The sequence below is a fragment of the Papio anubis genome, chromosome 1 (genome assembly GCF_008728515.1).
Source record: "Papio anubis isolate 15944 chromosome 1, Panubis1.0, whole genome shotgun sequence".
NCBI lineage: Eukaryota > Metazoa > Chordata > Mammalia > Primates > Cercopithecidae > Papio > Papio anubis.
In genome coordinates, this window is record NC_044976.1 from 96,566,013 (window position 1) to 96,581,899 (window position 15,887).

The following is a 15,887-nucleotide window of genomic DNA, read 5'->3' on the forward strand; positions in this document are numbered from 1 at the left end:
TGTAATATGCTTCATTAATATCTTTTAAAATATACATATTTTGTTTTTATAGAAAGTCTTAACACACATCTGCTTTATTATATACTACTTATTGACCTATAATACATCATAAAATTCCAGCTTAATATTTATGATTATGCAAAGAATTTCTGTGTAAACAAATTCAATCTATTTGGTTCCAGATCTTTTGGATCCCTTCTCAATATTCTTGGACTAATATGTAGTCTATAAGAACAACTTCTTCTCCCAAGAGAAATTTCCTTGTCAGACACGGAGAATAAATATTTCACTCTTGGGCCATTATAAGAGAGGGAACACATTTCAGGTTAGCAGTTAGTAGCCCCGCAGGAGCTCACACAAGAGAGCTTCGGCCAGAGTGGAATTCCCCATGACAATACACACCTCTAGCCTATGATAAAAACTCTCCAAGACCAAGGCATCATGTTGAGGCTTTTTGGAGAAGGGAGAAATACAGCCAAAAAAAAAAAAAAAAAATCACAGAAAAAGAATCCATCCATATGCACATATAAGACACTGCTCAAAAAAATTTTGTGGCTGTTTCTCTCTCTCTTCTTTCTGTTTCTGCCTGTCTCTGTAGAAATATGCTACTAGGAAATTTCTGGGCAATAGAGGAAATACTCTGTCTTCCATTACCATCCTCAGTATCTTGCTGCTCAGTACTTTTCCATGGTTTTTCCATACACATTGCTCTTCTCTATCCACTATCATGATAGGCTTCCATATGTAGTAACAGAAACCTCAGAGCATCCCCCTTATAAATGCTGATAATGATAAGCAATAATACTTATAGAAGGTTATATATATATGCCAACCAGGATTTTAAGAATACTATGCACATTCACTCATTTACTCTATCAGGTAGATATTATTATCTTCACTTAGAGATGAGGAAATGGAGACAGTAATGGAATTAGAAATTTACTCAAGGTCATACTCTACTAAATGGCAAAACCAATAATTTGAGCTAAGCAGTTTATCTCTAGAGCTAACTCTCTTAACCAACCTCTCTACTGACAACTGAGCTCTTTAGGTTCCACTGCTTTCCTTCATAAAAACTCAACCTCAAAGATAAGGAAGCTGTGAAGGAAAAATTTTCCCTCTTTTGCAAATAAAGCTAATTGAAATACACCTTACTTAGGGGAAAGTTTTTTCCAGTTCAATTTAAACCCTGAGTAGATAACTATACTCCATTAAACATAAAGTTGTTTAAAAAAAATAAAGAGCACTCTGCTTAACCATTATTAAAATTTCAAACAAGTGAAGAACAAAATAAAAGTAACAAGGCTGATGGCTGACAATTACAAACGAGTTTAATTTGTGTGTCACATGGATGTAGAGAAAGTAGTAATCAGTCTGAAATAAATAATTAAAGCAAAGCATTTTTGTAACAGCCTCAGGAAATTAAGAGTTAACACTTTTATTCTTTTTAGTCAATTACCATCTTATTACATATTTCTGCCTGGAGAATAAATCTCTGACAATACTAGTCCATGTGTGGAATGAAGCACTAGGAAAACACATACTTTTAAAGAGGGATACTAATATATATAAAAACTCTAAATTACAGCATATCACAAACAAAGAATGTGCCTTTTAAACATATAGCATGCACTTATCAATGAAATAACCAGACTATAGAACTTCTCTAGAAAAAAATATTTATCATCATCATCATTGTCACTACTCTGTGGAGAGGTCCTCAGCATCATCTCTTGATACCTTCCTTCATGCTCCAGTCTATGACTTCAGCCATGCAGTACTGATACTGTTTTAGTACCTTAACTTCAATCAGTATGCTCCGCTCCCCCATCTTCAGACTTTCAGATACAAGTTTTCTACTCTCGTGAAATTTCTCTTTTTCCCTCCTTTCTTCCTTCCTTCATCTTTATTTTCAATTTAAATTCTGGTTTCTCAGGAAGGCCAACCTTGAATCCTGAGACCAGGCTATGGTACTTCAGCGATAACTCCCATGGAAGGCTGCACTGACAAAACCTGATTGTGGGATTGCGAGGTGACAATGTGCTAGCAGCCCTCACTCTCAGCACCTCCTTGGCCTCAACATCCACTCCGGGGGTTCTTGAGGAGCCCTTCAGCCCACCACTGCACCGTGGGAGCCCCTCTCTGGGCGGGCTGAGGCCCGAGCCGCCTCACTCTGCTTGCGGGGAGACGTGGAGGGAGAGGCCCAGGCCAGAACTGGGGCTGCAAGTGATGCTGGCAGGCTAGTGCGGTTCTGGCGGTCGTGAGCGTGGGTTCGGCGGGCGTTGGCGTGGGCTCGCCGGCCCGGGGCAGTGAGGGGCTTAGCACCCGGGCCACCAGCTGCAGAGGGTGCACCGGGTCCCCCAGCAGTACGGCCTGCTGACGCTGTGCTCAAGTTCTCGCGGGCCTCAGCTGTCTCCCCACGGGGCAGGGGTCCAGACCGGCAGCCCATCATGCCCGAACCTCCCTTAGCCCCTACCCTCCCCCAGCAGTGGGCTCGGTGGGGCCCAAGCTTCCCCGATGAGCGATGAGCACAGCCCCCTGCTCCCTGACACCCGGTCCTATCCAGAGCCCAAGGGCTGAGGAGTGCAGGGGCAGCTGGGGACTGCTGGGCAGCTCTGCCTACAGCCCCGGTGCAGGATCCACTGGGTGAGGCCAGCTGGGCTCCTGAGTCTAGTGGGGACCTGGGGAACTTTTATGTCTAGCTAACAGATGGTAAAGCACCAATCAGCACTTTGTGCCTAGCTCAGGGTTTGTAAATACACCAATCAGTACTCTGGGTCTAGCTCAAGGTTTGTAAATACACCAATCAGTACTCTGGGTCTAGCTCAAGGTTTGTAAATACACCAATTAGTACTCTGTATCTAGCTAAGGTTGTATCTAGCTAACCTAGTGGGGACTTGGAGAACTTTTCTGTCTAGCACTCCGTGTCTAGCTCAAGGATTGTAAACTCACCAATCAGCACTCTGTGTCTAGCTCAAGGATTGTAAACGCACCAATCAGCACTCTGTCAAAACAGACCAATCAGCTCTCTGTAAAATAGACCAATCAGCTCTCTGTAAAATGCACTGATCAGCAGGATGTGGGTGGGGTCAGATAAGGGAATAAAAGCAGGCTGTCCCAACCAGCCAGCAGCAACCCACTTGGGTCCCCTTCCACACTGTGAAAGCTTTGTTCTTTTGTTCTTTGCAATATATCTTGCTGCTGCTCACTCTTTGGGTCCATGCTGCCTTTATGAGCTGTAACACCGCAAAGGTCTACAGCTTCACTCCTGAAGCCAGCAAGACCACGAACCCACTGGGAAGAATGAACAACTCCAGATGTGCTGCCTTTAAGAGCTGTAACACTCATCGCGAGGGCCCGCGGCTTTATTCTTAAAGTCAGCGAGACCATGAACCCACCAATTACAGACACAAAATTAGGTTAACACCTGTGCAAATGCCCAGTTAGTTGTCTGGGCAAAAACCGTTTTGTCCCTTTCCCATGACTTATCACAGCGGCTGGCACATGTTAGATCTTCCATTAATATTTAGTAATTAATATATATGTACAATTTAGATTCAAATATTTATACTGTATAAGTCTTAAAGTGAAATAATTTATATGTAGTGGTGTTATAGAAATGAAAAGTGTGATGCAAAAAATTAATTCTTTAAGTGGGTTCATTACTCTGGAAGGTAACATTTCCAGCAATTGAATTATTGCCCAAAATGTTCAGGAGATGATACTCAGAGTTCATACTTCATACATACATGTATATATATAAACAATGGAAACCAATCAATAGCTTCATATTTTACTTGCTATTTCAGGGTACACTTTTTTTTTTTTTTGAGGTGGAGGCTCACTCTGTCGCCCAGGCTGGAGTGCAGTGGCGCGATCTCGGCTCACTGAAAGCTCCGCCTCCCGGGTTCACGCCATTCTGCCTCAGCCTCCTGAGTAGCTGGGACTACAGGCACCCGCCATCACGCCCAGCTAATTTTTTGTATTTTCAGTAGAGATGGGGTTTCACCATGTTAGGATGGTCTCGATCGCCTGACCTCGTGATCTGCCCACCTCGGTCTCCCAAAGTGCTGGGATTACAAGCATGAGTCACCGCGCCCGGCTACACTTTGTACTCTTATAGAAATCTAGGTGTATGTTAGTAGAAAAAACTACATAAAAGTTCTTCAAAATAATATCAAAATACATTTTTATATATGTGTAGATTGAGCAATTCACTTATCTCCTCCAAGTTTCATATTTCCCATTAATAAAAAGAGGATAATAATTATAATAATTAACAAAATAACAGTAATAATTCTCATCCACCAGAATATAAGTTCTGGCAGAGTAAAGTACACGGTTGTATTCTCAGCACCAAAAGCAGTATTTAACATACACTGAGAACTCAGTAAATATTCAATTAATTGTTATTTATTGCATACTTACTATATGTCTGGCACCATTTCAGGAGCTGACGATACAGCTGTGAACAAAACAGGTCTTCATAGACCTTACATTCTCATGGGGAGAAAATAACTAAACAACCAAACAAGTAAAATATGAAAAATAGTATGTTACATGGCAATATGTTCTATGAAGAAAATTAAAGCAGGAAAGGGAATATAAGGAGTAAATGCATGAAGTAATACTTGCTTCATAGAGTTGTTCATCAACTAATTTAGTTATTATAAAGAGCCTGGTTCATTATCCACCATCCTCATTGTCTTCATCATCACCATTATCATCATTATTACTTGAGATACTGTTACAGAGTATAGCACTGTGTCACACAGCTTAATCCTTTGTTAGATGCACTCCCTAAATTATAGAACTTCAGAAAAAAATAAGTGAAATGTATTTGCTTCTCAGCACAGAGATGGAAACAATATATGAGAAACTGAATCATGTAATCTAAATTAGGCATTTATATCAGATACTCAAAAATGCTTTGTGTACAATAAATATATCATAAATTCATAAGGAAGGGGAACTACAAATATTTTACAGATCATGAACATTTATGCCACTTATGTTTACATAATTTACTTGCAGAACTAGGTGCATACAGGGTTTTTCTCAAATCAAGATGCCATAAGCAAACAGATCTTTCTACACAAATGTCTACCAATTTTCAGTTAAATTAATTTGGGACATGGAAATAATATATTTGAGAATCCTTAAAAATGATGTGATTCAGATCTCACAGGAATTGCTTTTTATTCTGTAATTTATTATTACAAGAGAAAATTATCCTAAACTAAGTTGAACTGCATTCTTGCAGTTACTAGGACCATTGTCCATATACCTATGTTTTTATTTTCAATGAGTTTCCTTTTCATGAATTTCCAGCGCTATGAAAAGCTATCAGATCTACCAACAACATTAATAAAAACTGGAGAACATTTGCTTTAGTCAAAATATTTTCTGCCTTCTCTCCATACATGCTTTATTTTATAGCGCTAAGACAACACAGACTGTTAAGTATGTCATTTTTATATACTAACAACAAAAAATACTGCTAAATAAACTGATACAAACTTTCTTATCAGATTAACTATAAAATGAATCTTAATTCCAGAGATGTGAAACTGTGATAAAATACGCATCAGAGAATTGATCAAACATGGTAAATATGGCAAGTTCCAAAATGCCATACTGATTCATTGTTCCATGCAGAAATGAAATCCAAATGGCATAAAAACATTAAATGAATGCATGTTATACATTTAATTGTCTTCTTTTATTTTATGTTAGTTATAATACAGTGTTGTTGATAATAGCATTTTTAGTGTCAAGAATTGCCCTGAGTTTTCTTGCCTAGATGACAAAGTGATTATTTTTGCTACCAACATAACAAAAGAAAATCTGGGCAGCAACAGGCATGAATAATTTAGTTTTTGACATAGTAATAATGAGAAACCAATACAATATCCAGGTGGAACTATCTTAAGAAGCATCTGGATACAGACGGGATCTTGGATGGAGATATTCATTCAGCTGTTAATAAACACATAAATGGGCATTAAAACTATGGAGTGAATGCAGTTATCAAGAGAGGCATAATTGAGATTTTCCACTGTTGCCATCTTGAAATCTACAACTAGACTCTAAACTTTCTACCCAAAATGCCTTTGTAGAAGCAGCCAGTTATTATTTTAAAATAAATATTTGTTATATGTCAGAATTCATACAACGAAAGACTCCACCTCAACTTCAAAATTACAAGGTCTACAATCTGTGTAAACGACCACAAGGTAAGGTTTTAACCGCAGTATCCCTGTTCTACTTAAAGCTTTATACTTTGAAGGGATTTCTAGGTAGTCACTTTTCACAGTATATTTTTCCCTAATTTTTTTCCCTCTGCTGAAATTTTAAGCTTGCATTTTCTTTAAAGTGTTATTTTCTTCAATTTTCCATATGCAAAATTAATTACTAAATTTCACATTAATAACATCTAACATTTGTTAGAAATAAGAAAGCTGTTGCTCGGTAATGATCACTTAAAATATATTTACTTCAAAATAAACTTTTATTTTTCTAATTCATTGCAATGTTCTCAACAAATGCCACAGGACAATTGTTTTCAAAATGTATGTATGCCATTTATGCTTACATAATTTACTTGTAGAACTAGTTGAATACAGGGTTTTTCTCAAATCAAGAGGCTATAGGCAAACTGATCTCTTTATTCAAATGTCTACCAATTTTGAGTTAATTTGAGGACAGGAAAATAATAATATATTTAGTAATATATTATTAACAGTAAAATCATACCATATCAAGCGTTCCAGAACACCCAATAATGCGTCATGACTAGTAGTGCAATTCAGAAGTTAATGTAATGACCAGGAAATCCCACACAGTGAGCCAGCAAGTACTTCTGACTCAACCTGGACATCCAAATCCATCCGGGTCCCTACTGTGGTTTTGCAGTTGCTACTGAAGTTTAAAACCTGCAGAGACATTACTGGGTCCTGAGGCTGGCTGGTATCTCAAGAACAGTGGAAGAAGCCCTTTGGGCTAGTAACAGGGTGAGGTAAGTGCGGCACCGTGTTACTAAATTTAAGTTGGCCCTCAGTTTTAGGATCATGCAAGCAAGTACTGTCCCAGCTTCCCAACATGGGGTTCCTCGGGCATTGCCTGCCTTCGCCTACCTTTCCATAATCTTTCCCATCCCAAATAGGAACTTACTCTGCCATCTCTCCCTACTCCATCAGCCTTCATTTGAGAACTTACTGGATGGAGGGCAGGAGATGATCATCATTCCTGATAAACTCAAATTCAAAATCAGTCTTTATGGGGTGGTTGTAGTTTTGCTACCATCCCTTCCCATTCCTCCTATAAATTTATACCTATTAGGCAGAGAGGCCGCTGGGTTTTCATTTCTTGTAAGAAAGAATACAACTACAGAAAGCAGAGAAACAAAGGGTGTTTTGGGCTTAGAATTTTAGAAGTCACGTTTTCAGAAAAATTGAAAGGACTTCAGTGATTGACAGTGGATTTAGGAGGAAATGGGTGATAAGTTAAAAGTAACTTTTTCTTCCACTCCCATCCTTCCCAGTCAGCCTATATAAATATTTAACAGACAGAGAGACAAAATGAGGTCCAAAAGTAAGGGAAGGGCCCAGAGATATTGGCAGATCTTGGAAAAAGAGCATCAATGCCCAGCTCCTTAGGCTACTCTCAGAGGGCTGACAAATACCAGGTGTGGGAAAATCAAAGATGGAGAATCTGTGACTCATCGACAAACGAAGCCCTAGGAGAGCAGATTGAACCATGAACTTCCCTAAGCCCCAGTGTTGAGTGGAACATCAGAATGACTGTCATCTTATCAAGAACGGCTTCAAAGTAGTAGAGATGCGAGGGATAGAAAGGGATCTAATGAATGAAAATGAAGGATGACTCCAAAGTCCCCATGATGGTGACCAGTGGGAAGATGGCATGAAAAATCAGCTGGGCTTACCTCACAGCCCACACTTGCCAGCAACCCTCGTAAAACTTAAATATCCGCCCAGAGAAATAAGGGGTGAGGGGGACAAGTAGGGAAAAATGAATCCTACAAGTGACACACAGGTTTCCACTCTCACAAATACTCACAGTAGAATTAAGTTCAGTTACAAGAAAATAAAAGAGGTCATGTTACTTGCACGCGTGAGTTTCTAGGTGGATATCTGTATTCTCTACACAAACCCTGCATTTTTCACATACTGAAAGAGATATTTAGCTGCAAATAATCTGTTTTTATTTTTTTATTTCCGAAACTCTTTCAATTATTGTCTTTTTTGGAAGATAATAATTGTCAACAATTAAAAAACCAAGCTCATGCTTGAGAAAGTATTTTCAAACATACAACAAGAGGCAAGGGTAGAAGAGGTATTCCTTTCTTACTGGGTATCTGGTGAAAAGTTTATTTACTTTGGAGCTTAAAAATAAAAATTCACATTGTGAATATGATATGTCAATGGAGGAACATATATTCTCCATCAACTTTAACAGATCCCAGTAGCTGGCTATCCATCAAAGAGTGAATGAGATTGAGTGCTAAGTGGATTTCATCTCTTAATAGCCATGTAAACTTGAGAAGGAAAAATGGTGCCAGCAGACAAGGCAAACCTTAAGTATAATTTCCAAAAGTATAAAAATCAACCATATTTGGAACATAAGAAATAATATATTATTAGAAAAACATATTAACTTATCCTTCCTCCATGGAAGTCCCCCACTATGCTCTTGCGGTTCTCATCTCACCTCTCAAAGTGCTTATTAGCTAAATTTTCATCTCTGCCTGCCTTTTCCATGCTATGTTCAGTGCCATGCTGAGCCACACTGGAGCCTGAGGCAAAAGGAAAAAGGTGTGTACCTATATATATTTATTATTATTTTTATTTTTCTTGATTACTGAGTCTTTTGTTAGTCCCTTATATTTTACACCTCAGGCCAGTGCCTCACTTGCCTCACCCTAATTTCTGCCCTAATCCCAAAGGTCTAACCTGCACCCTCTTTCCACTTTACACACTCTTCCTGGGTAGCTCTCCCCCTAGGCTTTTAGTTATTTATGTATATCCTGATGATTCAAAAATTATTTATCTCCATCCCAGACCCTTTACTAATCTACAACTTTTGCAGTGATCCACAGGCACAAGGATCTCAAATAATCCAAAAGTGAGTGTAGTATTTACCCTCAATTTATGCTATAAACAAGTAAACATACACATAAAGTCAACTCCCAAGTCGTATGTGTTTTATCTCCTAAATAAATTCAAGCTCATCCACCCTCCTGGTCTTCATCATCTGTCTTCCAACTTTTTAAATCCAGTCCCAGAGACCTTGCCTCCCATCTTTTCATTAAATCCATCATCCACACTGAAAGCTAGACTGATTCACCTAAAGGCAAATATGATAAACTCACAACGATCATTAAAATTCCTTAACTGTTCTTCCTTCGAAAGAGTATTATTACTATTTATTGGTATTTCAGCCTTCTTCAAAACAACATGAGAACTTCTTGGCAAGGCCTGTGTCACATGAATTCCAATGTGGCAAGTGGCACAGATAATAAATGTGAAACAAACGAGTGACTGAGATTGTGAAGCTCACGCAAGAAAAAAATATTTATCAAAACCCATATATCATTTAGTTATTTTCATTGTCTACAAGGAAAATAAGTCAATGATTTTCATTTATTTCCTTATTCAAAAAACTTCTACTAAAAGAGCTCTCTGGCAATTGCATGGGTTCAGTCTCTAGTTCCACCATTCAGTTGTGGAACTGTGAATAGGTTTCTTAGGCTTCCATGTGCTTCAGTTCTCTCATCTATGAATGGATGATAAAATATAATATCTACCTGACAGGGTGCTTCTGAAGCTTAAATGAATTACTTCACAAGCATTGAAAATGTTTAATGTATATTATAGCTTATTCTCACTTTTTTTTTTTATGGTGAGCACCTTGTATGTGTCATGCATTTAGAACAAATTTGCTAAAATTCTTTAAAAAACATGTCTAATACTTGGCTAATTGGCTGTCGTTAACTGCCTTTCCTTTTAATTTTCACCCAGCATAAGTTTTCTGATTTGTAATATTTTCTGGTCTTCAAAAATTGCTGAGGGAAAATGAGTGCAAAATATTTATATAATTAGGATAGTTCAACATTTTCAAAAATGGCAAAAATAAACAGCAGTTACGGAACACCTGCTTAAACTATACTGGAAATGACTGCTTCATGCTTCATTAACCAGTATAAACATGTTTGCCAGTTTAAATCCCCTACTGAAGTCAGAATTTCCAATTAGTACTATAAGAGTATTAAACTACCAAGTGAAGATATTCCTGGGCAATAATTTCAGAACTGCCATTCTTAAGGCACTTTTACAGGTCAAACAGATGCTTATTTTCTAAGAAGCCTATAATTTACTTATTAAGTCAAATTTTTGTCTATTTTAATAAACGATCTTAGACTACTTATTTTTCTGGATTTTATTCGCCTCTGAGAAGCATTCAATACAGTGCCTGAAATACAGATGCTTCAAGCACCAAATAAATAGAAAAAAGGAAGGAAGAAGGCAGATAGTAAGAGAGGACTATATAATGCCTGAAGAAAAACTTTTCCAATTGTTGGGTCCAATTATAACTCTGTTTTTGGTAAGTAAACATAAGAAAAATATAGCAGATATAGATATAGATGATATAGATAGATATAGATTGAGAGACAGTAATGCAGGCTAGAAATATAAAGGAATCTTCAATCTAAAGATAGTATTACAAGTAAGGAGATAATAAGATAACCAATGTAGTGACTATTTTAAAAGAAAGAAAGAGTTTGAGCTCTGGGCACTGAAATATCTAAGGGGTGAGAGGAGAAATAATCAACAAAGAAGTGAAGAAAAACAAGATAGGAGATGTCAGTGAGGTAAGAAGAAAACTTTTTCATATCTCATCAGTTACTGGTTACTGGCTAGCTAGTGGGGATAAAAGTTCCGGCATCCTATTTGGGTCTTTATGAATTGAAAAACAAACCATATGTTTTGGTGACACTTTCATTCAATTCTTCATGCCACCATGAAGAGGATAATAACAAATGGGAAAGGAACAGTATTATTTAACCACACTGAGAATAACTTTCAACCCTACCTTCATATTTCACTTTTGGGAATAAACCTCACTGCTCTGAGAAATTCATGAATGTCACAGAGAGTCTTCAAACTAATAGATATCAGTGCAATAAATCTGACCTTATAAATTGAGATTATCATTTTAACACAGATCTAAAGTTTCCATTTTATTTTTATACTAATACTCATAGAAGACGTGAAATATACAAAAGTACCAAAAAATATATAATCAATATTAACATTTCAGTATTTTTTTTGTTCTTTGTGGATATATATAAAGGTATGGTTATGTGTAAGTGTACACAATCACTATTGAATAGTGATGTTAAATCCTTTTACCATGTAATGCAGACAGAATTTATCCAGATTATTTCAAAAACATTTTAATGATTGCACAATATACCACTGAATTAATTTACTCTAATTTGCTTAACCATGACCCACTGGTTGGAATTCAGTGGAATTTCCCCTACATTTGTCTCCACTGAATAAATAACGCCTAAGATAATCCTCTTTGTACTTAATTCTTTACCTACATTCCTAATTCTTTCCTTCAGATATGTTATTAGAAAATAAATTACTGGTATAAGTGATAATTTAAAATTATCGTTATGAACTGAACTATATCTCCCCAAAAATCTTATGTTGAAGTCCTAACTAACCCCCACTGTCTCAAAATGTAGCTATATTTGGAGAGTCTTTAAAGAGGTAATTAATTTAAAATGAGGTTATTAGCGTATGTCCTAATACAACATAGCTGATGTTCTTATTTGCACACAAGCACACCCCAAGTGAAAACTCAGGGAGAAGACACCATCTACAAGCCAAGGAGAGAGGTCTTGGAAGAAATCACCTTGATCCAGGACTCCTAACTTCCAGAACTGTGAGAAAATAAGTCTCTGTTGTTTAATCCACCTAGTCTGTGGTATCCTGTTATAGCATCCCTAGGTATAAATAGCATCCCTATGTAAACTGCTTTTATAAATATTTGTGTCAATATATATTTGACAGAGAAAACTGACCTCACTGCGCCTTGGTCATTATTTTTAAAACGATAAAATTACCTCAATTTATAGGATCACATTATGAGATACAAATGCTAATTTCCATAAAATAACAACAACAGCAATCATAATAAAGAAAGTCTCCATTTCAAAATAAAATCCTGACCATAAATAGTTTGAAAACTTATAAATATGAGACATTAGGGAAGTCACATAGTGTCTCTTGATCATAGTTCTCAGACCTTTAAAAATTAGAGATTTAGGCTTGATAGTCTTTAAGAGCTTTCAAGTTTAAAAATTAGGAGATTCTTTTTTCAGTGTTCTTCAATTGTTCTTATCATTATACTGGGTCATGCCTTGTAAGCGGCCTATTCCTTGAACAACCTGAATCACACTGTTTTCCTTTTAGAGACCTCTACTAGAAGTATCATGGTAGAAAGCAAAGCTCCCAAAACTGGACCAAGAAAAACTGAATTCAAAATTGAGGTCTGTAATTAAGTGTCTATGGGATCTTTTCACGTAATATTGTTTCTCTGTTTCTATTTCTTTTTTCATTCAAAAAATTTGCCCTGTGGCTGGTGATAGAAAAACTAAAAATTAGATAAATACAAGTACACATGAGCACACACCCTCAATTCCCATCCTCAAAGAGTTCATGATATAAGAAGAAGGAAAGAAGTACATAAACTAAAATCATACATTCTATAAGAAAGTATATACAAAGTTCCAATAGAGCTAATGTTAAGCTAATACTACTGTCTCACTCATTAATTTGGGAATATTAATTTGGGGTAAATTAACTTGGGGAAATCAGGTAAAAAGGCATTTCTTTCAAAATTTAAAAATGTATATAACCTTAAGATGGAATTTCTAACATCGCCTTTAAGGTTGTACTTATATCCTATCTATGGTCTCACAGTTCCAGCTCTATAATCACCTTCTAGATACAGTTAAACAAAGTTCTAGCAGTAATCTCAGAGAAATGCTGTTTTGCTCCTGTACCTCACCTAGAAATATTAGGTGTTCATATTATTAGATCTTCATAGAACATCTAATGTTCATATATTCTGTAAGAGTGTATTTTTAAAGTCCACAGATACCAGTGTATCTATAACTTCCTTCATTTAGCCTATATCATTAATATGAAAACCTTCTGTATCATTGTGTCAACAGGCAAAACAATTTTGAGACTAATTTTAAAGATTTTGAGAAAAGAAATTTTGGCACCAAACTAAATTTACAGGTTGCATATCTCTTATTGAAAATGCTTAACACCAGAATTGTTTTAGATTTGGGTATTTTGAATTTTCATATTTCGGTTACTCAACCTGCATATAATTTGTTTTCAGGAGATTTTTTTAAAGCAATGTAATTAAAAATACACTTTCAAACTTGTTCCAATATTAAATATTTAAAATATTTTTTAAATCACAGCTGTACTTTAATACCTAATTGTATTTCTAAGTGCATGTAAAATCTTGTCTTACAATGTGTGGAGTGAGATAATTTTCAGCATGAAATAGTGTATCTGTGGTACTTACAAAGCAGTTCTTATCAGGATTTCTTTTCCAATGTTTCTTGTCTAATTTCTTGGCCGAAGTGGAACGCAGAGTTGCATGAGTTTGTGTTCGAGGATTTAAAGCCAGGATGCTCTAAAGATAGCATAAACAATGTGTAAATACACAGAAATATGCTGGCATTCATTTAAACTTATTTTTATTTTATTTTATTTTTTATTTTGAGACAGGGTCTCTCTCACTTTGTCACCCAGGCTGGAGTGCAGTGGTACAATCTCAGCTCACTGCAACCTCTGCCTTCCAGGCTCAGGCGATCCTCCCACCTTATCCTCCCGAGTAGCTCGGACTACAGGTGCATGCTACCACCCCTGGCTAATTTTTGTATTATTAGTAGACATGAGATTTTGCCATGTTGCCCAGGCTGGTCTTGAACTCCTGGACTCAAGTGATCCACCGGCCTCAGCCTCCCAAAGTGCTGGGATTACAGGCATGAGCCACCTTGTCTGGTGGCATTTTTAGAAATCAAACTTTATCTAGGATTTCCTCCTACAGGCCCCTAAAGAAAGGGTGAGCTAGGAAAGAAAACTTAGGAATCACACACACACACACAAAGATTATATGTAAATCAGAAGAATCACCCCAAATTTGCAAGATCGTGCTTAATAAAATCAAGTGAGAAATCCTATATTTGGTTTTAAAAAAAAAAGTTCAGTATGGGAAAATCCTAATACAATGAAAATTTATATGGAAAAAGTGAGAAGATATACTTTTCTTAGGAAAAAATCTAATAATGTTGTCATTGATATAATGATATCATTATATCAATGTATATCATTATACATTGATAAAAAGCTAAAATATATGTTCAAAATGTTGCATGGATCTCAAATAGCTTACATTAATAGACTAATACTGGGCAAAATATGAATGAAGTAATGTCTATTATATTTTCTACTAATTAGACAGAAGCAATTCTTGACCAGAAAAAAAATTCTTCACGAAAAACAAATAAATATCAACAACAACAATGAACAACATACTGTTGTTTCACCAGAGAGGAGAAACCATGGTAGCAGCAAATGCTTCTGTTTAACCAAATTAACATTATTACCTACCATCTTTCAATAATGGTTACGTGTTGAAAAGTTAGATGCAACAGCTGAAGAAAAGCCTGGAGAAAAGATCTGGGAGAGACACAGTGTATTTCAGTAGGTGAAGAGTTTTCACACGGAAGAGAGATTTAATTTGTTTTGTATTAATACAGAACCAACGCTGTGAAAATTAATGGAGGAAGATTTGGATTCAGATATAAATTAAAAAGTGACAGTTGAGATTGCATTAGAAATCATTCTAGCTGACATTCCTGCAGTCATTTTAAATGATGTTCGTTTCAAAAGTCGTCTTCTTCCATGAAGTTACCCCTAAATAATCTAGATCCATTTTCTGTTCAGATCACTGAAACATCTCTACCACAGTATTCCAATCTAAACAGTAACTGCTGCTTTAAGAATTTTTCTTCCCTTCTGAACTGTGCATGTTTTGAGCTGAGGGATTCCTGACTTTTTAAAAATCTTTCAGTTTATGATATACAGCACCAGGTAGGTAGCATATGCTTATTCCTGTAAAATAGTGATTCAAAAATCATGAATCTAATTTTTAATTCCTAGTAGTCTTATAACTTTGAGTAAACCATTGATCTTTTTGATCTTTGATTTCCTCACATGCAAAATACAGCAACACCTGAATCGGAAGTAAAGAATAAATGAAAAGCATGATACAACATGTTTTCTAAACTACCAACACCCTAAAAATTGAAGTGTAGTGAAAATGGAATCCAGCGGCTATGTGCAACAATAATCCTCTGTCCATGATTTGTTCATGTAGGGGATAGGTAAGAATTTGACAGGGGACCTGAGAATGCAATTCCTACTAGATTTGACCAAATCCAAGATCACCTTCCAAATCTAGATTCCATGATTCTTTAAAAATTATTGGATCATGTTCATCATTTTCACATATAAAAATGAACTCTTATTGAGATCCACAGAGAACTATCAAAAAGACCAAAATAAATGGACAGATAAAATAATTATACTATTAATACCAGACACAAGCTAAAAATGTTATTTTCCCCCTCTACTATTGAAATTCCACAATCAACATATCTAGAGTAATCATTTTCTAGGTGATATCTTAGCCGATTTTATAAGAATATCACATGCTAATATGAAGAATTTAAAAATCATAAATGACTTTCTAAAATAAATGTTATA

The 15,887-nt window shown here is 36.2% G+C and overlaps 1 protein-coding gene across 5 annotated transcripts in view; it reads right to left on the minus strand.

Annotated features, from left to right (window-relative positions):
• The window catches only part of DPYD (dihydropyrimidine dehydrogenase), an 869,249-nt gene that overhangs the window by 811,628 nt on the left and 41,734 nt on the right, over window positions 1-15,887 (minus strand). For all 5 annotated transcript variants that reach the window (XM_031654381.1, XM_031654339.1, XM_031654360.1 and 2 more), the window contains one exon: window positions 13,639-13,749. Coding sequence is in view for 2 of the 5 variants with exons in the window: in XM_031654339.1 (XP_031510199.1) it covers window positions 13,639-13,749 (111 nt within the window). In the remaining 3 variants the exon portion in view is untranslated. The remainder of the gene's footprint in view (window positions 1-13,638; window positions 13,750-15,887) is intronic.